General features: G+C 45.1%; 1 protein-coding gene across 1 annotated transcript in view; it reads left to right on the top strand.

Moving 5' to 3' along the window:
• Window positions 1-26,701, top strand: part of LOC147446016 (uncharacterized) — a 58,968-nt gene that overhangs the window by 25,631 nt on the left and 6,636 nt on the right. The window contains exons 3-4 of the mRNA XM_086525332.1: window positions 11,492-11,572; window positions 11,649-11,760. Of these exons, the coding sequence (XP_086381458.1) occupies window positions 11,492-11,572; window positions 11,649-11,760 (193 nt within the window). The remainder of the gene's footprint in view (window positions 1-11,491; window positions 11,573-11,648; window positions 11,761-26,701) is intronic.

Raw genomic sequence — 26,701 nt, 5'->3', positions numbered from 1 at the left:
TAGCCTGGTGGCGGTGGTGGTGGGGGCAAAGGCGGTTGCATTGGATCGGGGTCAGATGGCTGCACCATATTCTTGAAGACCCCCCCAAAATCAGCACAGACAGCTGGGAAGGTTGCCGGTTGGAAGCCCTCGTACTTTCTAAGCCCTCGTACTTTCTAGTTGCTGGAGGAGGAGGTACCACCTGAGGTATCAGAGGAATTCAAAAATTGTTGAAAACTTTGCAGCATCGAAAGGTTCTGCTGAGGATGCCGCGAAAGAATGTCGTGAAGCTCGTCGAGAAGAAACTGTAAATATTTTGCTGAATCCATGAATGCCATGTCTTGGGTTCTTTTTGGCTTTGTGCCTTGCAAGACAGAGCGATGAAGAAGGGAGTGCGCCCGATGCGCGATGAAGTAAGGGTGGGAGTGTCCAGGGTCGAGACCTGAAGATACTTCAAATAAAATTCGAGCAGTCTCTGTTTTGCTGTATCTGCTCTTTTGTAGGACCGGTATGCTTTCAGAAAAGCACATGCCTGACGCTCTGATACCACTGTCACAAGACGGACACCACGTGCCAATAGAAAAGAACAGACTTTTAGCAGTTCAATAACAACTGAACTGAAAGAGAGAGATGACACGGAGTGGCGGAATTCCACCCCAGAGAGTATTGGTCCCAAACCTTAGCGCCCCTTTTGGTATTTCTTTATATTGCATCAACACAGTACAAGCCGGTACTCCACGTTGTGCACCTTCTCGCAGAAGAGTGCTAGAGAATGAGCCCTAGTCTCATATTTAAAGGCCCTTGGTCATTAAAAGCAGTTATAGTGAAAAACTTCGAACTCAAAAGCAATTGGCCCAAAAGCTGGTGCTGAAAATCAGCCAGTGCAAATCTCGAAAATCCGTACAGGTTGTCTGCGTGAAACGCGAAAATCCATACAGGCTACCAGGTCAGGAGTTAGCGCAAAATCAGAACTGTCCGTACAGCTGCCACGTCCTCAGTTTCTGTGCAAGTCTTTGTGTATGTGTGTCGGTCCTGCTTTATTTTATTCTCTTGTGTCACTTGGGCCCCATCGGACGGGGTCCCATAAGTTGGTAGGAACTTCTTCTTCGTTCGCTTATTTTTAGGGTTTAGGCCCCTTGATCGGGGTCTGCAAGTCAGCTCTGTTCTTCAATGGCTTGACATGTCAGCAATTTGTGACAAGTAGTTTGTGAAATCCCTCCTTCATGAAAGAAAGTAATCGTCCGTGATTACCGTATATTTGCAAAACAACTCAAGTTAGCTCAAAATTCTCCGAGGGTCATTCTGAGAGACAATCCAAGGGACAAAAGGAGAGACAATCAGTTTTCTCAATCCAGATTGGAGCTCTTGATATCTTGGGTCGTTGGCTTCCCAGAAAAATCTCATCATTCCAGATTGGAGCTCTTGATATCTTGGGTCGTTGGCTTTCCATAAAAATCTCATCCAATATGGAATATTTAGTGGTTGCAATGCAACACAAATGCTCACATATGCATGTTACAAGACACAATGAACAGCACTGCCGAGCACTCCCTCGAGAGAGACGATTTGTGGTATGAAGCTACTCAACGACTACCTCGTTACTCCCCTCACAAATAACATCAAAAGGTCCGGGCCATGAGCTCAGAGGATTGATACAACCAAACGCTCCCCAGACCGTAGCCTGCGTCGCTTGGAGGTTCAAGTATACAACCTAGCACGCTCCCAAACATCCCATCTGCGTCGTTCGCAGGTTTTCAGCATACAACGGAAAGCTTCCCAAACATCCCGTTTGCATCACTCTGAGCTTCAAACAATACCAAAACAACATATCTCACTACTCCACCTGGGAGTAAAATCACCAATCATTGAAACTAGTATCAAAACCAGAGTCAAATAATTCAAATCGGCACCATGATAGGTTCAAAACAGATACCATCCATGCCAAAAAAATTCCAAATAGGATCACCAAACAAGTTCTCAAACAAAATTGAAACTTAAAATGCAATCTCGACATCAATCGAGCTCGAAAAGACGATTGGCTTTCCGTCTTGAAACCTACACCAAGATTAGGGTTAGATTTCTTCCATAAGGTTGTAGCCGATCGCAGCGTGGTCCATAAACTCTTAAATAGTTGAAACAAGCCTCGACGGATAGTGTTCTTGTGGCGGTGATGGTAGCCCCAAGATATACCAATCACATTGGACCTCCAAGGTTATGAGCTCAAGAAGAGACACTTGTTTAGAATGTCGAGAAATTTTAAGTTTTAATCTGCTAGGGATTTTGTGGCGCACTTGACCTCCAAGGTTATCAACTCAAGAAGAGACTGAAACCTGCCTGTTCAATCCAAAAACGGTGGTAGACTTTAGACTTAAACCTTATTTGCTTTCACCCATTTAATTCATCGTCCACTTTACCTGTACTTTCAAGACACAGCAAAGGGGACAGGGATACAGGCTGCTAGATTGCACCTGTATGAGTAGACCGACACCAGATTGGCCCCTTAGGCGCCCCTTTCGGTATTTCTTTATTATTAAAAAGAGGGAATAAACACTGTGGTTCCCTACAAGCTGCCCCACACAAGCTCGGCTGAATTTCAACTGTTCTAGCCCGATTTCGGCAGCATAACTGTACTAGGATCCTACACAGTCAGTATTCCCACGCATTGAATGACTTTCCCGACGCATACGGGCACTTTGCAAAACCTGGCGAGAATCTGCAGCATGCTGAATTCTCTGTTTTCAGCCCCGAAAATGCGCCAGATCACCTGTACAACGGTCCCCTCGCGTCCCCGAACCTCCTGGGGGTATTAGGGACCGTTTAGGGCCAAAACCCTAAACCTGCAAAAATACACAGTAGGCTGTAATTTACTGTTTCGGGCTCCGTTTCGTGTGCCGGTCGCATCCGTAGCAAGTCCTCGAGCTCCCGCACCTGTAGGGCTACTTGCCCTTTGAATCGGACGAGATTTCTGGCGTGAAACCTCTCCGAATTCACCTGTACCTATGGGGGGATTAGCTGCTAGCTAATCCAATACCTGTGCAAGAGGCTCTTGCCTTGGCAATCGCGCATGAACCCACACAACTGTACATTGGTCACTTGAAAAGCCCACTAGAGGGGCATAACATATTGCCATAGGGGAGAGAGAGGGCAGTGCGTAGCGTGCAGGGCATCACTCCTGGCACCGCACTGTACATAGGACGGAAAGGAAGCACTCCATAGCTCTTAACCTGTGACAAAATCTGCAAATGAGCCTCTCCCAGCTTAAAATTCAGCGCCACTTCTTCCTTGAGGAGGCAAGTGCACAGAAATGTGCCGCTTGGCGCATTTACAAGCATTTTCCCGTTTCGGGTTTGCCGCTTAAAAATATCCGGACCGGTTGCCCAGTTGACTTCGCGGCAGAGTAATAAAATGTTCCCCTAGTCATACCAGAGGTAAAGACGCGGACACATTTTCAGGTCCCAAAATAGCAGTTCCCTAAATTTTAGGAGATGCTGCCATTGTATCTTTCTAGGTCATCTGACCCCCTTTGTACATTGCAGCCACACCCAGAACTGAAATGTAGCCTCTGTAGCAAAGGATTCCACTTTGGCTAGTCAATGACCCCACTTTGGCTAACCATAGTCCTTGTCCAACCTTAGTGCTCTCTTGCCCTCAGGCCTGGACTCCCTCTGAACAGTTCCACACTAGCTATGCAATGTAGGGCAGTTAGATTTCCCGAGGGGTGCTTCCAAAAAGTGAAAATGAATCAATAATAAGAAAGAAATCAACAAAAAGGATAGATAGTAGTCACACGCTTGTGACAGAGACACTTGTTTAGAGATGTCGAGAAATTTTAAGTTTTAATCTGCTATGGTTTCTGTGGCAAGCCTTTTAGGATACCCCACTTTGCCTGAAGTTGCAATCTAAAGGAAGACTCTGAAGGCATGTAACTTTGGGCAAAAATTCGTGAAAGCTTGCCAAGTCCTTGGACTGTGCGGCCTGGTAGCGTTAGACTTCCACCACTGCATGGCACTACCTCTAAGAAAAACAGTGGCTCGAAAAATCTTTGATCCTTCTCTTGCAATTGATCCTTATGGCTTATGCCCTGTAAGACAGAGCGATGAAGACGGGAGTGTGCTCGATGCGCTATGTAGTAAGGGTGGGTGCAGTCAGGACACTAAGATTCTTTATAGAATTTGGAAGCACCAGTTTGCTCTGTCTGCTCTTAGAAAAGCACACGCCTATAACTTTGATACCATTGTAACAGGACGGGGCACCACGTGCCAACGGAACAGAACAGACTGAACAACTTTAAGCACTTCAAATAACAACTCAACTGAAAGAGATGCACAACACACGAGACGGGGAGTGGTGGAGTTCCACCCCAAGAGAGCACTGGCCCCCAACCTTGGGGCCCTTCCGATATTTCTTTATATTGCTTGAACAAGGTACAACGCCGTTACTCCATCCTCTGCACCTCCATACTGGAGCATGTCAGACAATGAGCCCTTGACTCATATATAAAGGCCCTTGACCATGAAAAGCTTCAAGCTCTAAAAGCATCTGGCCTCCCCAAGAGCAGCGAGTGTAAATCAAGGGAAATCCGTATAGTGCTGCCACGTCAGCGCGTTAAACGCGGAACTGTTTGTACAGTCCTGCCACATTAGCATGTCAGCGGAATTTCCGGGCAGTCCATACAGGATGCCACGTTATCAGTTGATTTCGCAAGGGAATTGAAGAGTGTGTGTGTGTGTGTGGTCCTGCTTTATTTAATCTCTTTAGGTCCCTTGGGCCTCATCGAACGGGGTCCCATAAGTTGGTGGGAACCTCTTTTAAAATAGGCCTTTTGGCAAGACTTTGCAAGTTGGTAAAACTTCTTTTGCTGCTTGTTCTTCTCTTCACTTAGGGTTTAGGCCCCTCGGGCGGGATGTGCAGGTTGGCTTCGTTCTTCAGTGGCTTGACACGTCAACAGTTTGTGACACACACTCAATCTATTCATCACATCTAGTCCTCTTATTTTTTTGGAACTTTTGATGCATTATGAGCAATATCTAGTCATCTCATCCAGATGGAACTCTGGATGCACTAGGACCATATTCAAAAACGACATGAATTATTTAGCCATCACATCCAAATCTCACTGATCCCTAGAAGATGTCTAGATACATTAAATTCATCATTTCAATCATCAGTATCACCCCTACCAGGGAGTAGAGACAAAATGCTGTAGACATTTCACCTCTCGCACTCAAATAAACACACGTTTGCAAGAGTACATCAATCAATCAGTTTTAAAGGAATTCTGACCACAAGCCCACAACTTGTGGCATGTGTTATATGTCCATATCATAAAGTCACTCAGCAGAGTACTCTTAGCCTGTTAGCACCCCCAAAATTTTGAAGAGAAGTTGGTCGAGTATATTCTCTTGTGGATAATTTGACAAAGGAGTGGAGTGGCTCCCCTCTTGTGCAACATGCACCGCACTAGATTCATTTCACTGATTCGACGTGCATTGTTGGAATAGGCACAACTAAACCATAAGCCTCAAGGTGAAGCTCTCTCTTTGAGGAGTATCTACCAGGACCTCTTCCTCCATCCACTTTGCATCAAGATTGGATAATGCACGAACTTGACAAAATATCTGTGGACCAGCTTATCCTTCTCTTTCCTTTCCTTGTGCACTACGACCTGCTCAGGTATAAAAATATTTACTGTTTCCTCTACCTCTGGTTGCTCCTCTGGCTCCTTGTCCTCTGGTACCTTACCCTTGATAGGTCTCAACAGGCTCACATGAAAAACCATGTGAATCTTCCAAGTATTTGGCGACCTCAGTTTGAAAGACTGATTATTGATCTTTTCCCAAATTTGGAAGGGCCCATAGTATAGCATACTTAGCTTTGAGAAAAGCCTCTTCTAACCCTTCCTCTTTCTAAGGCGTGCCTTCTGACAACGAAGCAGCAGCCAATCATTCTCCCTAAAACTGCAAGTTGTGTCAATCCTTGTCTACTGCCTTCTCCTACCGTGTATGAGACTTTTGCAAAGCCTCATTTAAGCAAAAGTAGTCTCCAGACGGTGTTGTTGTAGGCAAACTCCACCAATGGTAAATACATCTCCTAGTGAGTGTGTGTGCGTGCGTGCGAAGTGTGGGTGCATGGGAGCATATATTGGTACCTAGTTCTACACCGACACTCTTATATCACCAGCGAGTCACCTCACAAGTTGGTAAAAATACTACAACAACACTGAACTGAGCAAAAAACAACAAATTGAACATAAATTAACACTGTAGACACAGAGTGGTGGAGTTCCAGTCTAAGAAGCACTGGCCCTCAACTAGGCGCCCCTGGTGGTATTTCTTTATTGTATTGATGAACTGTTGCGGTCACAACCGTTTTGTGTGCTCAAACACAATCTGAGATACAATCTCTGAGTTGCACAAAGTCACTTCTCTTGTACATGCAATTGGCCTCGAAAGCCCCAAAAGCAACTTAAAAATCACTCACTATTTCTACACAGTGTTCGAAAGCATAGAAATCGTTCGTCCAGTTTCGAGATTTGTGGTGCGAATTTTGGCTGCATCGCTGAGATTTGAGCAGTGGGGTTTTGTTTGGGATTGGCAATACCTTTCTGAGTTTGGTATGGTGTAAGGTGCAGCGGAATGAATGTTGTATTTTCTCAAGATTAGTGGTCTTTATTGCTCAAGGTTCCTTCTAGTTCTTTAGGGAAAGAGAGAGCTTTCCGTCTTGTAGAGTGCTGTGGTCACGAACAAAGTGAGTGGATATTGTGCGTGCAAGTGAATGAGAGTGAGAGAAGGAGAGAGAAGAGATACGACACCAAGGGGTTGTAAAACCCTCCTCCGAAGGCCCCACTCTCGTTGGCGAGAGTGGTCTACTTGATTGCACGAAAGATGTACAATGCGAATACAAAGGACCGATGCTGTTGGACTATGCCGATGACGATGATTGCGATGACTTAGGTGCTGAAGTCTGTGAACTTTGGGGCTGTTTCCCTATGGCTGGAAAACGCAGATGCTGCTGTGGTGTTAGGGCTAAATTCTGTACCAAAGTTGCTGTCGACTGACAGACCTAGGCTGCGTTTTTAAAGGCTGCTACTGGCTGAAGAAAACGCTGATGATGATGCTATTTCTCCAAGGCATGGAACTGATGCAAAACGCTGAAATTCCCTGCAGTTGAAGGCTGATGTAGGCTGCGTTTTTGGTACTGCTGAAACGCTGCTGAAGACCATCCATAAACGCCAAGTTGCTGATCTGATGGCGATGTTGGCTGCTGACTCCTTGGCTCATCTGCCAATTAGTGCTAACTTGGGTTTGCTTATAAATTAACTTACCCAATTTGCCCTAGTGACTACCCAACAAAAGTCACTTAATAAATAAGTGAAAAATGTCAAAAATAGGGAAAAATGGGATAAAGTCATCTGAAAAATCCCCAAATTGACTCTGATGGAAATGCTTATGCTTGTGCAAGGTGCAACCAGAGGATATGCATCTATACTGAGTGACTGGGCATGCACGGTCTACGAATAGACTCACAAAAGTGCCAGATCACTCCTAATCTAACTTGACTGGACTTTGACGGAAACCCTGCTATGGTGTAGCTTGTCCATGGACACATAGGGTTGGGATGTGTCACGTGACATATGGTCGTGACACGTCACCACTTTGTGACAGTCAACCTGTAGTTTACATTGGAGTGCATTTTATGGTCAGGCAATAGGCATGAGTAGAAGGTTAAGAGCATCGTGGCCAAAAGTACATCACGAGTATCTCCTCCGAATATGTATTTTAGCATATCGGAATATGAGGTTCTCCATATATCTTGTAATTTGGTAAATGTATGAAGAACATGTGAAGTTTCTCAAATTTGTGAATATGGGACCATTGTGGCTAGCGTTATATGGCATTTATATATTGTTTGAAGTTGTTGAAGCCCCCAAGAGCTGGATATGTTGCCATAGCTTTTAACTCTCTCTCTCTCTCTCTCTCTCTCTCTCTCTCTCTCTCTCTCTCTCTCTCGGACATGTGTTCACAGGTTAAGTTTCAGGAGCCTCGGACGAAGCTGTGGCTCTTTGACACTTTGGTGGCTTCTGCATTGCTCTATGGAACTGAGATTTGGGGACCTTCACTGGATCATCATGGGAGGATGTCACCAGTGTGTGACTACTATCTATCCTTTTTGTTGATTTCTTTCTTATTATCTATTTACTTTCACTTTTTGGAAACACCCCTCGGGAAATCTAACTGCCCTGCATTGCATAGCTAGTGTGGAACTGTTCAGAGGGAGTCCTGGCCTGAGGGCAAGAGAGCACTAAGGTTGGACAAGGACTATGGTTAGCCAAAGTGGGGTCATTGACTAGCCAAAGTGGAATCCTTTGCTACAGAGGCTACATTTCAGTTCAGGATGTGGCCGCAGTGTACAAAGAGGGTCGGATGACCTAGAAAGATACAATGGCAGCATCTCCTAAAATTTAGGGAACTGCTATTTTGGGACTTGAAAATGTGTTGGCGTCATTACGTCCGGAATGACAAGGGGAACATTTTCTTACTCTGCCGTGAAGTCAACTGGGCAACCGGTTGGGATATTTTTAGACGGCAACCCCGAAACGGGAAAATGCTTATAAATGTGCCAAGTGGCACCTTCTGGTGCACTTGCCTCATGCAACAAGAAGTGGCGCTGAATTTTAAGCTGGGAGAGGCTCATTTGCAGCTTTTGTCACAGGTTAAAAGCTATGGAGTGCTTGCTTTCCCTCTTATGCACAGTGCGGTGCCAGGAGTGATGCCCTGCACGCTACGCATTGCCCTCTCTCTCCCCTTTGGCAGTATGTTATGCCCTTCTAGTGGGCTTTTCATTTGACCAATGTACAGTTGTGTGGGTTCATGCGCGATTGCCGAGGCAAGAGCCTCTTGCACAGGTACTGGATTAGCTAGCGGCTAATCCCCCCGCAGGTACAGGTGAATTCGGAGAGGTTTCACGCCAGAAATCTCGTCCGATTCAAAGGGCAAGTAGCCCTACAGGTGCGGGAGCTCGAGGACTTGCTACGGATGCGACCGGCACGCGAAACGGAGCCCGAAACAGTGAATTACAGCCTGCTGTGTATTTTTGCAGGTTTAGGGTTTTGGCCCTAAACGGACCCTAATCCCCCCAGGAGGTTCGGGGACGCAAGGGGACCGTTGTACAGGTGATCTGGCGCATTTTCAGGGCTGAAAACAGAGAATTCAGCATGCTGCAGATTCTCTCCAGGTTTTGCAAAGTGCCCGTATGCGTCGGGAAAGTCAGTCAATGCATGGGAATACTGACTGTGAAGGGTCCTAGTACAGTTATGCTGCCGAAATCAGGCCGGAACAGTTGAAATTCAGCCAAGTTTGTGCGGGGCAGCTTGTAGGGATCCACAACATTTATTCCCTCTTTTAAAGAATAAAGAAATACAGAAAGGGGCGCCTAAGTTAGGGGCCAATCTGGTGTCGGTCTTCTCATACAGGTGCATTCTAGCATCTGTATCCCATTCCCCTCTCTTGTGTCACTATAGCGCAGGTAAAATAGACGACTAATAATGGGTGAAAGCTAAATCAAGGTTTGAAGTAAAGTCTACCGCCCTTTTTGGATTGAACAGGCCGGTTACAGAGGACAGGCCGCAGTGATGGATGGGGGAACATGGAGAAGCCTCTGGTCTCTATGATCTCGCGGCTCATTAGAGCCAAAGCCTCAGTACCACGTACTATTGTACGAGCAGAGCTAGGTGCCCCGCCACTAGTGGTTGAGGCGCTCACCAGATCTGTCTCCTTCATACACCGCATGTGGGAACTTTCTAGAGACAGATATGCACGCCTTGCAATTGAGTCCTCTCGACAGTTAGCCCTGCAGGGAGATACAACATGCTGGTATGGGGAGATGGCATCATGGTTTCAGGCGCATGGGTTCAGCATAGACTGATTGCATCCCTTCCTGTACTCACTGGATGCGCCGTCTCCGACTCTTACACAGTCCGAGATCACCAGGTTCATCGGCAGGACTTGACTCAGCTAGACACGAAGAGGCATGGATATAGCCGGCACAGGAGCTGGGCACGAAGATGGCTTTCTACAGAGAGTATCTCCCCCAGCTTACGGAGGATGGTTTTGTGACGAGGCCCAGATACATGGACACCCACTTGTCTCATGGGATATGATGTGCTATGGGCCAGATACGCACATTGTCACACCAGCTGCGGATTGAGACTGGGGGATACAGCGGAGTACCAACAGAGGCCAGGACATGCCCCCTGTGTGACATCGAGCTTGAGACAGAGTTGCACTACACATGCCACTGCCCCGTCTACTACGAGATACGAGGCCGCTTCCATTGCTTGTTCAGAGAGGGCTTTGGACCATTCCTAGAGTCATGCGGTACGAGGATCAGAGATGCCTGGGTTTGTTTTTGCTCGAGCTGCGCAGACACAGAGAGAGCCTGATGAGAGGAGAGCCCAGCCAGTCTCAGAGACAGATCACAGACTTCTTCAGAGCTGCCACTGGACACCTGGAGGAGTTACCACCGCAGCAGAGCTCGTCGCCTCACACCAGAGGCACACTGATCGACCGAGCGACTGAGCTGGGGAGATCCAGACGCCCACGACTAAGGAGGACTACACAACATCGATGGAGGCTGCATCAGAGGATTCGGATCACTTTGGCTCGACATGCACGACGCCTGGTCAGACTACTGACCATAAAGGAGATTGATGAGATCCGCCAGCGACCGATGCTGGATCTCCTGTGATCTAGCTATCCCGGCTAGCTGTTTAGCTGCTTAGTTGACACCTAGCAGTTCAGGATTCCATAGTATCTCATTTTGTCATTTTGTCATCTTGTTACTCTGACTTTGTATCAGATCCACGACATTGTAACTTTCTGGTCTCATAGGTCACTTTGGCCTTTTGAAGACGTTAATATAACATTTCATTTCATTTCATTTTCTCTCACTCACACACACACACACACACCAAAAAAATAAAATAAAAAAAATCCACATACACTCGTACCCATCATCTACTCACACATGCACACACGAATTTTCATAATGCTGCTCAGTAATATTGAGACTGCACACACGAATTTTCATAATGCTGCTCAGTAACATTGATACTCACAAAATTCAGAGAGAGAGAGAGAGAGAGAGAGAGAGAGAGAGAGAGAGAGAGAGAGAGAGAGAGAGAGAAATATGAAATGAAATGTTATATTAACGTCTTCAAAAGGCCACAATGACCTATGAGACCCGAAAGTTACAAAGTGGTGGATCTGATACAAAGTCAGAGTAACAAAATAACCTAACAACAGTACAAAACAAATATATATATATATATATATATATATATATATATATATATATATATAGAGAGAGAGAGAGAGAGAGAGAGAGAGAGAGAGAGAGAGAGAGAGAGAGAGAGAGAGAGAGAGAGAACGTGGTAAAAGAAGCACAAATACGGCTGTGCCAAGCAACGTGTTTCTTTTGGTGGCTAATTTTTCTATTGCAATTATGCTTGCAGCACTATGGCATGAGCAAAGCTGAACGAGCTGCGGCTAAACAGGCGACCAAGGAGCACTTGAAGAAAGCTAAGCGAGATCGAGTGTGTTGCTCGTAGCAATCTGTTCAATGCTTATTATTACTGGATGCTTTGTTTATTTCTAGTGTCTATGTGACAGCTTGATCCAGACAAATTTACGTCAACAGTGGACCTTCAGAAGAAAAGATCAGAGGCATCTATCAAACCAGAAAATGATGAAGCCGAGGCTGGTGGAAGCGGAAAAATTCAAGGTTTTAGTGCATTGTTTTCTACAGATATGTCTAAATTTCAATATTTTCAACCATTGCTTTTTTCCTTTTGTCCAAAGCATTACAAACATACATTTCTTGTAGTAAATTTCCATGTTTGTTGTCTATTTGTCTCAAGACTTCAGAAGAGGGAAGTCTTATCTCTTTTGTGTCTATGGAACAGGTTTTATCTCTTTAGAGAAACAACTTTTGTTTCAAATCAAGGGCTTTAGATCTTTCAAATAGCATTGCTATGTCCACTTTAGCATCTCCTTACAGGTTGTAGAAGAAGAGTATGTAATGATATTTACTCCTTGGGTTGCATCATGGTCCATGTAGGTGCAAGCACATAGGCATGCACAAAGAGCCTAACATGAGTGCGGGCACACAGAGAGAGAAATGAAATGTTATATTAACGTCTTCAAAAGGCCATAGTGACCTATGAGACCAGAAAGTTACAAAGTGGTGGATCTGATACAAAGTCAGAGTAACAAAATAACCTAACAACAGTACAAAACAAAGATATTTACTATGGGATCCTAGATTGGTTGATGTGAGCCAAGCAAAAAACTAAGCAAAAATGGGCGGCTTGTTGGGATAGCTGAATCACAAGAGATCTAGCATCGGTCGTTGGCGAATCTCATCAATTTCCTCCATGGTTAGTAGTCTGACCGGGCGTCGTGCATGCCTGGCCAGCGTGCTCCGAATTTTCTGTCGTAGCCTCCATCGATGCTGTGTAGTCCTTCGCAGTCGTGGGCGCCTGGATTTCCCCAATTCAATCGCTCGGTCAATCAGTGTGCCTTTGGTGTGGGACGAGGGGAGCTCTGTTGTGGGAGTGGCTCTTGCGGCGGCTGTCCCGTGTCTGCTCTGAAGAAGTCTGTGATCCGTCTTTGAGATTGGCTAGCCTCGCCATTCATGAGAGAGAGAGAGAGAAATGAAATGAAATGAAATGTTATATTAACGTCTTCAAAAGGCCAAAGTGACCTATGAGAGAGAGAGAGAGAGAGAGAGAGAGAGAGAGAGAGAGAGAGAGAGAGAGAGAGAGAGAGAGAGAGAGAGAGAGAGTAGTACAGGGTTAGCGGAACATAAAGATAAAAACAAATGAGGGTACCGAGAGTGGGTAGGTATGTGAGCCTAACCTATATCCTCATCATCATCAATGTCCTAATATGTTAGCTCAAAACATATGGGGACGGGGTACAATTACATGAGGGCTAATGTGATGCACAACGGGGGAAGTAAACAATGGTGATCATCAGCCATGAGCTCTCTCATCGGTCTCTACAGTATGGCCTCAAATGTCCTGCATGGTCAGCTCTCGGGGGGGTGGGGGGGTCAATGTCGCTCAATGATGCTCCGTAGCCTCTGATGTGGACCTTGTCTACGGTGTGAAAATCCTCGCATCCTCGGGAGTTGTGCGCGGCCAAGCTGGATGGCTCGATCAAGAAGAATGCCCTGATGAGGGTGTGACTGGTAGTTGCCCAGGGGAGGAATACCATTGTAATAGACTTGGACACCCCAACCCAAGTATATGGATATACTGCAACACACATGAGGAACTGCAAATAACTGAGCAAAACTTGATTATATATATAGATAGAGATGGATGGATGGATGGAGGATGGAGAGAGAGAGAGAGAGAGAGAGAGAGAGAGAGAGAGAGAGAGAGAGAGAGAGAGAGAGAGAGAGAGAGAGAGAGAGAGATGGCACGGCCGAGTTTTGCGCCAAGATGCACTGGCCCCAAACACCGACGCCCCTTCTCGGTATTTCTTTATTATTATGCTTCGCAAAGTACAATGGCTGAGGGTCCTTCTCTCAGTGCTCCCCAGCCAAATCTGAGCAGAAGTGTAATGGACTTGGACACTCCAAGTCAAGAATCAATCGCGACAGCACCAAATAACCACTTCAAAACAACTCACAGATCACAATAGATTTGCATTGGCCCGACGGAGTTCCGTGCCTAGAAATATTGGCCCCAAAGACTGGCGCCCCTTTCGGTATTTCTTTTTGTATTAATCAGTTCAAAGTACAAGAGAGTGGGTCGGGTTTCACTCTTAGACTCTGCGTCTAGATGCTCTGAGAAGTGAGGCCCTCACCACCAATTTAAAGGTTACAAGGGATGCCCAAAAGCAGAGCCCCAGAAGCTTAAAAGCAAAAGCTCTTTTCCCTCTCTCATAGAGAGCTTCCGAAAGCAAAAGCAAATTCTCTCTCTCTCTCTCTCTCTCTCTCTCTCTCTCTCTCTCTCTCAATGAGAGTTAAAATAAAGCAATTCAAGGTCTCTTTCTCTCATCCAAAATCCTTGCGTAGAAAAAAGCTAAGATTTGCGTCGCTCATTTTTAAAAAAAAAATAAAAAAAATAAATAAATTCGCCTTTGCGATTTTCGAAAATTAGGGTTTGCAGGAATTTTAGGGTTTCTGGCAGAAATCGACCGCGATTACGCCTGCAAAACCGACAAAAGCCATAAACCGTCTTAGTAGACATTGACTATGAGTACCTACGTACTAGGAACACACATCTACCACATGTACAAAATCGACAGTCACATCACACGACATCACAGTACATCACCAGACGTCACAGGACATCACATGACATTCAACATTCATTCGGATCTTAGAGCATGATTTATCGTCAATGTAGCTAGCAATCACATCTAGGTCCAATCGGGACCTCATCGATGTGCGATTGACTAACCCCTATTACAACCATGTCTATTCGAGATCAATCAGACCAAAATGCTGTAGTCATTTCGTCTATCAGTTCCCGCACTCAAAAGAAGTCGAGAACAAATCAGTATCATTATCAGGAATTCCATTTCATAAAGTCATCCAGTAGAATACTGTCAGCTCTCAGTATCCCTGAAGCTCAAAGAGACATCAATGACTTTAGTATCAAAATCAAGGCATCTGTCTACAAAGGAGCGGAGTAACTCCCCTCTTGTGTATCCCACTGCACTAGATCTTCGGCCAAGCTGAATTTCTGGGCTCCGTTTGGAGTAGACTATGCTAAACCAAAACATCTAGGTAAAGTTTCACAATCCGAGGAGTATCTACTAGGTCCTCCTCCTCCATCCACTTCGCATCAAATGCAGGAAAGTTCTTGAACTTAACCAAGAACCGCCTTCGGACTTTACCTTTCTTCGTATCCGTATGTGCCAAAATCTGTTCAAGAACAAGGATCTGCTCGTTTTCTTTTTCTTCGGGTTGCTCATCATGCTCCCCATCATCAGGCACATCACCCTTAACAGGTTTCAAGAGACTCACATGCAATGCATTGTGAATCCTCTAAGTATCTGGCAGTTTCAATCGGAAGGAGACATCATTTATCTTTTCAGTGATCTGGAAAAGTCCGTAGTATCGTATACTAAGCTTTGGAAAAAGCCTCTTCTTTCCCGTTTTCTTTCTTAGGCGTGCCTTCTCAAAACGTAAGAGCACCCAATCATCCTCCTTCAATTTCAAGTTGCGACGGTGGCGATCCGCTGCCTTTTTCTGTTGTTCTTGAGACTTTTGCAAAGTCTTGCGAACCTTGGCAAAAGCTGTATCCAAATCTCGCGAATATTTATCCGCTTCAAGTATCTAATCGTTCGTGCTCAGGAAGGATGGAACCTTTGCAACACTTTCAACAATCTCAAATGGCGTCTTCCCCGTCGAAGAGTGTATCGTGTTATTGTAGGCAAATTTCACCAAAGGTAAGTTCTTTTCCCATTGAGTCTTCTGATCCGAGATACAAGACTTCAATAAATCTAAAACCACTGAATTGGCAATCTCAGATTGCTCGTCAGTCTGCAAGTGGAACAATGACGAGAACTGCAACCGCGTGCCAATGTTCTCCCAAATTGCCTTCCAAAACAAACTCTTAAATCTGGGGTCTCTGTCGGAGACAATCGTCTCAGACGTGCCATATAATCGGAAAATCATCGTGATCATTGTGTGTTCTCGGGAGATCAAAAATGAAATCCATTTCAATATTTTCCCAGGGGCGGGTGGGTATGGGTAAAGGCTGTAACAATTCCCGTGCCTTATGCCTGTCAAACTTGACCTTTTGGTATACTAAGCAACTGCGCACAAACTCTTCCACATCCTTTTTGAGTCTCGGCCAAAAGAACTATCTCTCTACCCCCTTCATGGTGGTAGCAATGCCGCGGTGACCCATAAAAGGTGGACAGTGGCATTCGGTCATAACCTTTTCCCGCAACGGCTGTGTAATGCACAACATAGTCTTTCTCATCAAGTAGCCTTCTCGAAGGGAGTATCCAGCTACTGTCTCCCCATCCCGTATCCGTGTGAAAATATCTGCAAAATTTGTATCTGTGGCATACCGATCGACCATATCCTCGAAGCTCCTATGATGTATCGTGGAAATAGCTAGAACCAACGCCTTTCAAGACAAAGCATCTGCCACTACATTCTTTTGTTCCTGCACATGGACAATCTGGAAGTGAAACTGTGACAAGATGTTCACCCACCGCATCTGCTTTTCCGAAAGCTGCTTCTGTGACAAGAAGTAGCGCAAACTCTGATGGTCTGTAAAGACATAAAATCCGCCCCGAGTAGGTAATGCCACCACTGAGTAAGAGCGTGGATAACCGCCAAAAGCTCTTTCTCATATATCTGTGCTGTCATCTCCAGCCTAGAGAACAATCGGCTCTCGTAAGCAATGACATGGCCTTCTTGCATCAAGACCGCACCCAGACTACGACCATAAGCATCACAAAATACTTCAAATGACTTCTGCAAGTCCGGCAAAGTCAAATCTGGTCTTGTAGTCAATTTCTCTTTCAATGTCTGAAAGGCAGTCACCTCTGTGGATCCCCACGAGAAAGGGACTCCTTTCTGTATCAAGATATGCAAAGGGGAAGCAACCTATGCAAACTTTCGAATGAACGGTCTGTAGTACGAACACAGTCCCAAGAAGCTTTCAACTTCATGGACATTCTTCAAATTGGGCTAATCACGGATAGTGTCTATCTTGGCCGGATCCATTTGCACTCATGTTGCTGAGACAAAGTGTCCCAAAAAAAAAAGTATCTCTGAAGCATAAGATCTCTTTGTTCTGCTTCATTCTTGCAGAAAACAATGATGTCATCAAAGAAAGTACCAACAAATAGCATGTACTCTCGGAAAAAATCCTGTCCATCATCCGGTTAAATATCGCAAGAGCATTGGTTAAGCCAAAAGGCATCACCAAAAACTCAAATAATCCAAAAAGTAGTCCGGAAGGTTGTCTTGTAGACGTCTCTCGTCGTGATTCGGATCTAATGATATCCACTTTTCAGATCAATCCTGCTAAAGCACGAGGATCCTGTAACCTGTCGAGTTTATCATCGATCCTAGGAATCGAAAATTTGTTCGATGGTGATTTTGTTGAGAGCTTCTATAATCGATGCACATTCTCCAAGATCCGTCTTTCTTCAAATCCAACAAGAGTGGAGAGCAATACGGTGTAGTACTATGTTGGACAAGACCCTTTTCCAAGAGGTCTTTCAGTGGGTTCATAATCTTTTCATTCTGTACTCGGCTCACACGGTAAAGTGGCCGGTTCGGTGGCGTGCTTCCAGGTATCAGATCAATGGTTTGATCTTCAGGCCCTTTGAAAAGCAATCGGTATGAGTGTGGAGAAAAATCTTAGCGTTCTTTTGATCAGGTCAAAACATATTCAACCTTTATCCATCGTTCAGGTGTCTCGCAGAAGAATGAGTAAAGAAATTGAAGTTCATCAAGTACAATCTCTGAGCCCTTCATTTATCAAAGTCGCTTTCTCGGCCCGGTAGTCAACCACGGCGTAGTTCTTGTGGTACCAAGGGATTCCGAGTAGAACGTCACTCGCGTGCCCTAAACACCCCTGTCATTGCAAACGAAGTTTGCCAATGCTCAGTGTAATGGCAACATCCCGTCCGTGTGCCAGTCGAACTACCTCCTCCTGTGGCGTCAGTCTGTCGGGCGTAATTCCAAATCGAGCCGCCAATTCCCAGTGAAAAGAAGTTGGCCTTGGCTCCTTCAAAAGAGCTCCCTGATCCTTCATTTTGCCCCAAAAGCGGGAAAGTTTGTACTTTCATTCATAAGATTTAGTGCAGGTCCCACGCCATGTGGTACCAGTTTTGCTTTTCTATATGCCTTTTCTGCCACGTTCTTCAGCTGCTCTCGAACTCAGGCATGTCGTCTTTATTATTCTGATCTTTCTGTGCCTTTTTAGGGCCTTCGGAGATATGTCCATGTTCCCCGCATCCAAAGCACTTCCCCTCTCTGATAAAGCGAGCTCTCTCCTCAGGAGTAAGCTTGGGTCGTGCATCCTTTCTCTCTGGGTTGCTCTTTTTCTTTCTACTTTCATTCCCAGAAGTCTGTTTGGCTCGTTGTGTCATGGCCTCATTTGTGGGGTAGGTTAGACTGCCAGAGTGAATGGAAAAGCTCCGCTTCTCATGACTCATCAACTCCTGAATAGAAGCTGACTTCTGTTCCAAGCAGTGATCTCGGATCTCTGTAGGTAGACCCAAGGTGAACCGCTCAATCTGTTCTCTGAACGAGATCTTCTTGAATGAAGAGGTGGGTAGAAAAGAGCTCCAGAATCTTTCACAATAAGCATTGATTGCATCTTTCTTGGTCATCCGAAGATGGTTCCAAGCAGCTCGTATATCTCGTTCATATTCTTGCGTCAACCATGAAGAAATAAAAAGCTTTTTAAATTTCAGCCATTTAACTGGCGCAGTCTTGTTTAAAAAAAGCGTGGACCACCAAGTACGAGCATTCCCCTTAAGGTAAGAGGTAGCTCTCCGAATCTTGGAGTGCTCTGAATAGCGTCCTCCTGCGAAAGCAATGTCAAACTGTTGTATAAAAGACAAAGCCTTCGAAGCATCTGAGTATCCTGAAAAGGTATCAAACTTGATCGAGTGGCCACCTTCCTTAAACTCTCGGACTTTCTTGCTTTTATCTTTGAGAAAGTCATACTGGCTGGCTTTGTAAAAATTCTTCTTGTTCGCATAAAAGTTTCCATCATCAGAATCTGAGCTGTCTGTAGACGAGTTCTCAATAGAACTGTCAGTCTCTGGGCGAGATTTAGTCTTCTTTGCCTTTTTCTTGCCCTTTCCGAAGCTTTGTTTCTTGCTTCGCTTTTTACCGTTTCTGTCTTCTTCGCTCGAATCTGAAGAGCTAGAAGAACTGTCAGAAGAAGAAGAGGAAGAAGAAGAACTGGGTACTCCTTCAAATCGAACACGCTTCTTCTGTTTCTTTGCCTTGTCAAATGTCGACCGACGACCCAAATATCCTGGGAAGTCAGTGCCTTTCTTCTACTTTTTGCTGTGCTTTTTGTCTTTCTTTTGCACGTCAAAAAGCTGAGCAATCCGTGCATCAACCACGTTCTCCAATTCCTTCTCCGTATATTTCTTGTGAGTAGAAGATTTCTTGAGAGCGGGTTTCGGGAGTGGTGTTGTGGTTCTCTGCCACTCCGTCTGCACCTCCAAAGAGGTTTAGCTCATATATTTTGCCATCTTCGGATCCTTGGCAAAATTGAGCTTCATCTTTGTTGCATCGCCGATCAATTGACGACGCTCCATCTCTCGCTGCTCCGCCTGAGTAGGCTGAGGTGGGCCATAGTCTCTGCCGGAATCTTCGTTGTGATCCCTGCCCGCATCTCCAGATGCAGAGGGAGTCGACTGATCCTTGCGTGAAGCCATAGGTGCCGCGGAAAAAAATTTGGGGATCGGATTTCCCGTAGAAGAGGAATCGGCTGTGCTTTGATACCACTGTAACAAACTTGGACACTCCAAGTCAAGAATCAATCGCGACAGCACCAAATAACCACTTCAAAACAATTCACAGATCACAATAGATTTGCACTGGCCGGGCGGAGTTCCGTGCCTAGAGATATTGGCCCCAAAGACTGGCGCCCCTTTCGGTATTTCTTTTTGTATTAATCAGTTCAAAGTACAAGAGAGTGGGTCGGGTTTCACTCTCAGACTCTGCGTCTAGATGCTCCGAGAAGTGAGGCCCTCACCACCAATTTAAAGGTTAGAAGGGATGCCCAAAAGCAGAGCCCCAAAAGCTTAAAAGCAAAAGTCTGAAAGCAAAAGCACATTCTCTCTCTCTCTCTCTCTCTCTCTCTCTCTCTCTCTCTCTCTCTCTCTCTCTCTCAATGAGAGTTAAAATAAAGCAATTCAACTCTCTTTCTCTCATCCAAAATCCTTGCGTAGCAAAAAGCTAGGATTTGCGTCGCTCATTAAAAATAAAATAAAAATCGCCTCCGCGATTTCTGGAAATTAGGGTTTTTGGCAGAAATTAGGGTTTCTGCTGTCCGTAGCCACGTCATCACTTTGTGACAAGAAGTGAGGCCTTAGGCACACTTATAAAGGTCCCTGGCAACAACAATTACATGAAAGGCTCTATTCCAAAAGCAATGGCCCCAAAAGCTCTGTACCCACAAGTTGACACCAAATTGCTGAAAGTTGACATGGTAAATTGTAGAATTCTGTACAGCAGTGCCATGTCAACAGACAACTCATAAATCGGGTTTGTCCGTATATCTTGCCATGTCAGCTTGTTCTACGTGGGTCCTTGTTTTAATTTGAAAGGGCTTAGGCCTCTCGGTTGAGTCCTGTAAGTTAGTAGGGCTAGGTTTTTAGCCCTAACCCCTTTTTGGGCCACTCAGCCAGAATTTGCAAGTTTTTTTAGGTTTTAAACCCTAATCCCCAAGTGTCCTCTCGGGCAACATTTGCAAGTTTGGGCGTGCCATGTCATCAGTTTGTGATAGTGAATGTCCTCACTTGTGATAGTTGTGGTGTTGTTGCATTATTTTATGGTGACTTGCCGGTTTTAGTGGTATCAAGAGCACTAGTCGACTTTTCTTTTGTGAAGAGTCCAATCTGCATCTGCAACAATGGACCATGGAAGCAACACCTGCTAATCATCAAGAAAAAGAGCCGCAAATCGCGATGTGAATCTTGGCGGGATTCTTTGCATTTGTATGCAACTACTGATGTGACAATTTTTGTGGAGCTATTGGACATGGTTGCTCACGGCTCGAGTTATTTTTTAATAACAAATGATGTAAGTGCTTTTGTAAATAGTATATATATATCTAAAGTTGCATTTGGGGCCAAGTGCCTATAAAAGAAAGGTCCTGGTCCCTTAAGATTGGGAGACTGTGCTTGCACGAAAAACTTATGATTTTGATAGATCATCAATATAATTAAAGATGTAGCAGGAGAGGCGTCTAGTTGAGGAGCCAACACCATCTGAAGGGGAATCCACCTCTTCCATATCGTCTTATCTTTCAAGCCTGAAGTGTTTTAGTTTTGTTTTCTAGTTTGTTTGAAGATTGTATAGTGATTCTTCCGTTGGCACATGGTGTTGGCTCCTTACAAAAGCTCATGGAATAGAAATGCTTATGCTAGGCCATCGTGACCATATAACCATGAGAGGCAACCTAGAATGCCACCGTTTGGCAGTGACATATCTCCAACATCTCCTCTTTAGCACCAGATGAGTGGCCCAACTCCACATTATCATCACTGAAGGAGATAATCTAGTCTAGATCGAGGTATAGGCTTGGTAGCAAAGTGATATTGAATATGAATGTGCTTAGTCCCTCTTCCAACAGTAGGATTATGCTCTACAGCAATAGCACTTTGAGAATCTCAATAAATTTTAGTAAGAGATGAATGTGCAATTGCATGATGTTTATAACACCTAGTCCTATTTAAAGTACGATTGTCTTCAACAGAAGACATCGCAGCTATCATAGTCTCACGCCAATGAGAGTAAGACAGAGCATAATTTTTTGTGTTTTCTAACAGAAGTTTGAGGTCGTTTTGCTTTTTCACTGCTTGCCTACATGCTGGTCTTGTTTGCGTATTTCTTTTCTTTGTGTGCAGTGCATGCTTTTGCATGGTGGATTCCTTGTGCTTGTGTGTGTGTGCACGCGTAAATGACACATGTATTGCCATGGGCTCTCACTAAGGACTATTAGAGTCTCATTAGACATAAATGCCAAGTATGGGTGGAGGTGGTGGACTTTCCTCGTACATGGCGTCACTTTCTTCCGCTTTTGGCTGCCCGATTGGGAAAAGTGGCGTGTCTTCCCAAATTGGATGCGAATACTAATAGATTTTGCATCTTGTGGGATATAGGTGTCCCCACACCAGCAGACATAATGATAAATTCAGGTGACCTGTTGGTAGGGAAACGCCCTTTTAAGCTAAAATATTTGCCAACTCTTGTTTTCGATGTGGTAAGTTTGGTCACATGCAATCAGAATGTTCGGAACCCCATTTGTAGCTTCCTCCTTCGGCATTACCCCCTACACAGCATAGTTACCCGGAACGCGGAATAGTGCAATTTTTAGCTCCTTGTGTTTAAATACAAGGAGTATTAGAGTGCTTTGACTCTAATACTCACAAAAAACTCGTTTTGAAGACCATTCAACCTTGCTATGACTAGATGATGAGAGAGAGAGAGAGAGAGAGAGAGAGAGAGAGAGAGAGAGAGAGAGAGAGAGAGAGAGAGAGATGGAGAGGGAGAGATTTGAGAGAGTGGGAGGGAGAGGAAGAGAGCTTGAAGGCTTGAAGCCTTGAGCCTTGAGAGAGCGAGTCTTGAGAGGGAGAGATCTTGAGAGTGAGAGGGAGAGAGCTTGAGCCTTGAGGATTAGCTTGTGAAGAGAAAGGGGGAGGGGGGTGCATTTTATGAGTCCTTGAGGCCTTGCACACTTTCAAAAGAAGCCCAAACATTTACTTCAATTTTTTCAATTTTTGCCAAATTTGTTTGTAGCCGTTGGCCGTTCCAGGGGCATTCCGGAACGGTTCGGGGGCGTTTCGGAACGTTCCGGAACGGCCGTTCCGGTTTGCATTGGCCACCCGGAACGTGAGACATTCCGGGACGTTCCGGAACGTTCGGGAAGGGAACTGTCCCTCGGAACGCCGGAACGGGGGCTAGGGGGCGTTCCCCGGTAACTATGCTACACAGCCTTCTCCCCCTCCAAAGTCCCCTCCGGAATTTAAACACAGTGGTGCTTCGAGTTCGGCAGCGCCCTCCTTTGTGGATAAGGGGAAAGGGAAACATGTGTTGATGCCTACTTCGCCTCCTTCCACAGTTTCAAAAGAAGGGGAAAAAGAAAAGGACAAAGAAAAAGGGATAGGAAAGGACAAAGACAAGAACACAATGAGGGATGCTTGGATCGTTCCCAGAAAGACAAGCAAGGTTCGAGCTCGAGCCTCCTCTCGAAATTATGTGCCCTTGTTGAAGACTGCATCTCAACGAAGCTTCTTTACAATGATAATAAGTCTCTGGCGGAGGCATCGGATAAGGTGGTCCGGTCATATAAGGAAGCAATTTACAGGAGAATCGGCGACTTTGTCGGGAGCTCTTCAAACTTTTGCGGCTATTCCTGGTTGTGATCCACCTATGGTTGCTTCTGCAATTAATGTGGATGTGCTCATGGGCACTTCCGCTTGATTCTCTTGCGTTGCTGTCCTTTGTATATATCTCATAGGATGCATGGTTCACTGAGATGCATTTTGTATAACGTGCGTGGGTTATGCAATCATGACAATTGGAGGCTAACCTGACACTATGTACATACATGTTAAGCGGATGTGGTTGTTCTTCAAGAGCATAATCAGCATTAGTTTGCCGGTCAGACTTGTTATTTTGTGGGATACTGGATTGCCTATGCAGGCAATACAAATTGCTTATGTTTGTTCGGCATGAACTACATCCAACTATTGCTTATAATAACCCAAATGGAAGATGGTTGTGGTTCAATGTAGTGTTAATGGGGAAGTCTTCGAATTAGGAGGGGTTTATGCTTTTACAGCCTCTTATGATTGTGCAAGATTATGGAGAGATATCTCTATGTAAAGTTGGCGTTCGGATGCATTTCTTTGTGGAGATTTTAATAATGGGCCGGCCGTTGCTGACAATACTATTGGCCATTCACACATGTTGCGCATGGAATGTCAGGCATGGGATCATTTGGTTCGTTCTTGTAGTGCATTGGATCTGTGGCCACTTTTGCATGATGGGGATCCAGGATTTACCTTCCAGCATAATGTTCGATCCTCTTATCGAGCTCGTCTGGACCGCTGGTATCTTTTTCACAGACAACAATGTGATACTTTCGTGTGTGATATGAGGATCGACTATCATTTTTACTTTTCGGATCATGCTCCTATATGTTTGGTTTTACACTTTGGTCCGTATACGGATGTTGCTTCTTTGCTCAGGAAGCGACTTTTAAATGTCAATAATGCATATCTGAAGCATGAAGTTTTCCGTACCATGATTGTGGACGTAATCCCGCCTTTGATCTCTCATATGCACATAGATATGGATGTTGCGTGGTTTCGCTTTGTTATGCGGATCCAAAGTGTTGTTAGCAATTATGGCAAGTATGATATGTCTCAATTGCGTGGTGATGTACAGCAGGCAAGGGACACCTGCCAAAGATTGATGCATATGGCTAATTCCTCCGCGCTTTCGGAAACTGAGCTTTATGCATTGATTTCAGCTTGTACTACTAAACTGCATAACGATGAGCGGAAATTGGCTAAATGGCAAACGCGGGCAAGGCAACACGTTTTTGTTGATAAAGGATGTGCTTCCAATAGTTTTTCAAGCACTTACACCATTCTCGCCGATCTCAAGATATCAAAAGAGTTAAAGCTTTCCTCTGGCCAATGGACATCTTCCTCCCGACAGTTGGCAGAGGCTTTGGTTGCGCACTAACCAACCGATCCACAACAAGAGACGAAGTGAGGGACAACCCAGAATATGGCCATCCAGCTGCCCAAAAATGACATCCCAATATGAGGATGCCAATGACCAAAAGATTGTGTGACAATGCCATCACATAAATGTGAAACCATGAGCGTCCATGGCTGTCGTTGATCCACCAACGTAGGCAGAAGCATAGCTTTTCGGGCCAAAACATGTCGACGTAAATTCAGAATATTAATCCCTCCCAGTCGCTTAGGCGTGCGTAACTTATCCATAGATAGAAACCGCAATCCTTTCTTGTGGAAGGAAGTATGCTAGAAATGTTCCAACATACATGACATGAGAGACCCAAGGCACTGCTATGGCCAACATAAAAATGTCAAATAGAACTACACATAGACTATCATTATGCATTGGACAATCGCACATGCAGTGGCCAAGTAGTCAATTTCCAATAGCTAGGCTTTTAAGTGCATTCTTTGTAGCACCCATTTAAATTTATGCGTTGTAGACACATTCCAACCAATCGGATATCCCTGATGGCGTACTATGGTATGAGGGGAAACAATCTCCCCTGGCCATAAAAGCCTATGCCAATCGAGCTCCTTCAACGGCCAGGGGAGATTGTTTCCCCTCATACCATAGTACGCCATGGTATGAGGGGAAACAATCTCCTGCATCAACTTGGATTTACTAAAATTAACATGCAATCCAGCTGCCAAGCCAAATAAATGCAGAGCGTGCATAATCTGTTGCACATCCTCCTTAACGTTTTTGGGCATAAAAGAGAGTCATCAGCATATGCATGGCTGATAGATTGCTTTCCAGACGGTAGAGCAAGACCATGCATATCACCCGAGGCCTCAAGATGCAACAACAAGGGGTGCGAAGCGATTGCATAAAGCAAAGCACTAAGAGGACACCCTTGTCTGACCGAACGTCCTAGATTCCAAGTATCCGTGATAGAATCACCCAACAGACCTGCAGAAGTGCTCTAAGCGTACAAGAGGAAGACCACGTGCGAAATTTTTGGCCCAAATCCAAGCCTTATGCGATATAATCCCATAACACAGTATCAATAGCCTTTTCAATATCAACTTGCATAACCAACACATCTTGTTGAGTGTATTTTCCATATTCCATGTCTATGATGACGTTTGCCAAATTGTCAGTGATGTGCCGGCGAGGTATGAAACCGTACTAGGATTGATGAAGTCCTTCATGCAAGCAATTCTTAACACAATTGACTATCATTTTGGCCATCAATTTGTAGACCACCGGCATAAGGGTGATAGGGTGCCAATGGGAAAATTGATCACAAAAGACATGCTTTGGTAATAGCTTGAGCAGCCCCTCCTTCCAAGAGAGGGGTACATCCTACCTTTCCCAAGCCATATTCATCATCACCAATAAAGGTTCCCTAAGGTATTCCCAAAAGGACAGGAAGAACTCAATAGTTAGCCCGTCCCCTAGAGGAGATTCTTCCTAAGTCTCGCAGACTTGCATGCAACTTTGCCTCAGTGAAAGCAACCTCCAACTTTTGTGCTTGCTATAGAGAGATAAAAGGAGTAACATGTGACAAAAAGATTCCGTGCATGTCTAGCTTCATGGGTAAGAGGGGGCGGTGCTTCAAAGATCTTCATCGTTGCGGTTGGAGCAAATCTTTTTCTCTTACTTTGGCTCAGCGTTCTCCTCGACAAGCTTACTTTCTTTCACAAAAAGGGATCTGCCAGGTTGATCAAGTGGTGGATAATGTGGGGCATGTTCTTTCTTTTCCGGTTGTTGTTGTTCGTTATGATTTGGGAGCTCATTATCGACACTTATGGCAGCAAATTCAGCAGCCACTCGCAGATGCTTTTCCAGTGCCTCCACTGTTGAGGGACTCTCGACTTTCTGATTGGCATCTTGGCGATAGTAGGATGGACTGCATATCCGTTGGATCTGTTTATGCCTTGCTGTAGTCTGATGCATGGATTGTGGCTCATGGAAATCAACTGTGGTCACTCTCCAGATCTCAATCATGGTGGCGAAAAACACGCTCTCGCATTTGGAAGAATCACTTACCACTCAAGGAACACATTTTCTTGTGGAGATGCATAGTGGGTGCTCTCCTGGTTGGTACTTTGCTGCATGCACGACGCATTGCTTCCACTCGCTGTGTCTGGTGTCATGGGGTTGATGAGTCAGTTATGCATTTGCTTTGGGATTTCCGCTACAGGCAGGTGTCCTCTGCTTTGCGCCT

The sequence above is a fragment of the Adiantum capillus-veneris genome, chromosome 12 (genome assembly GCF_014529385.1).
Source record: "Adiantum capillus-veneris isolate H3 chromosome 12, ASM1452938v2, whole genome shotgun sequence".
Lineage (NCBI taxonomy): Eukaryota > Viridiplantae > Streptophyta > Polypodiopsida > Polypodiales > Pteridaceae > Adiantum > Adiantum capillus-veneris.
Note: the sequence above shows the minus strand (reverse complement) of the source record. Positions and strands in the feature narration are given on the sequence as shown.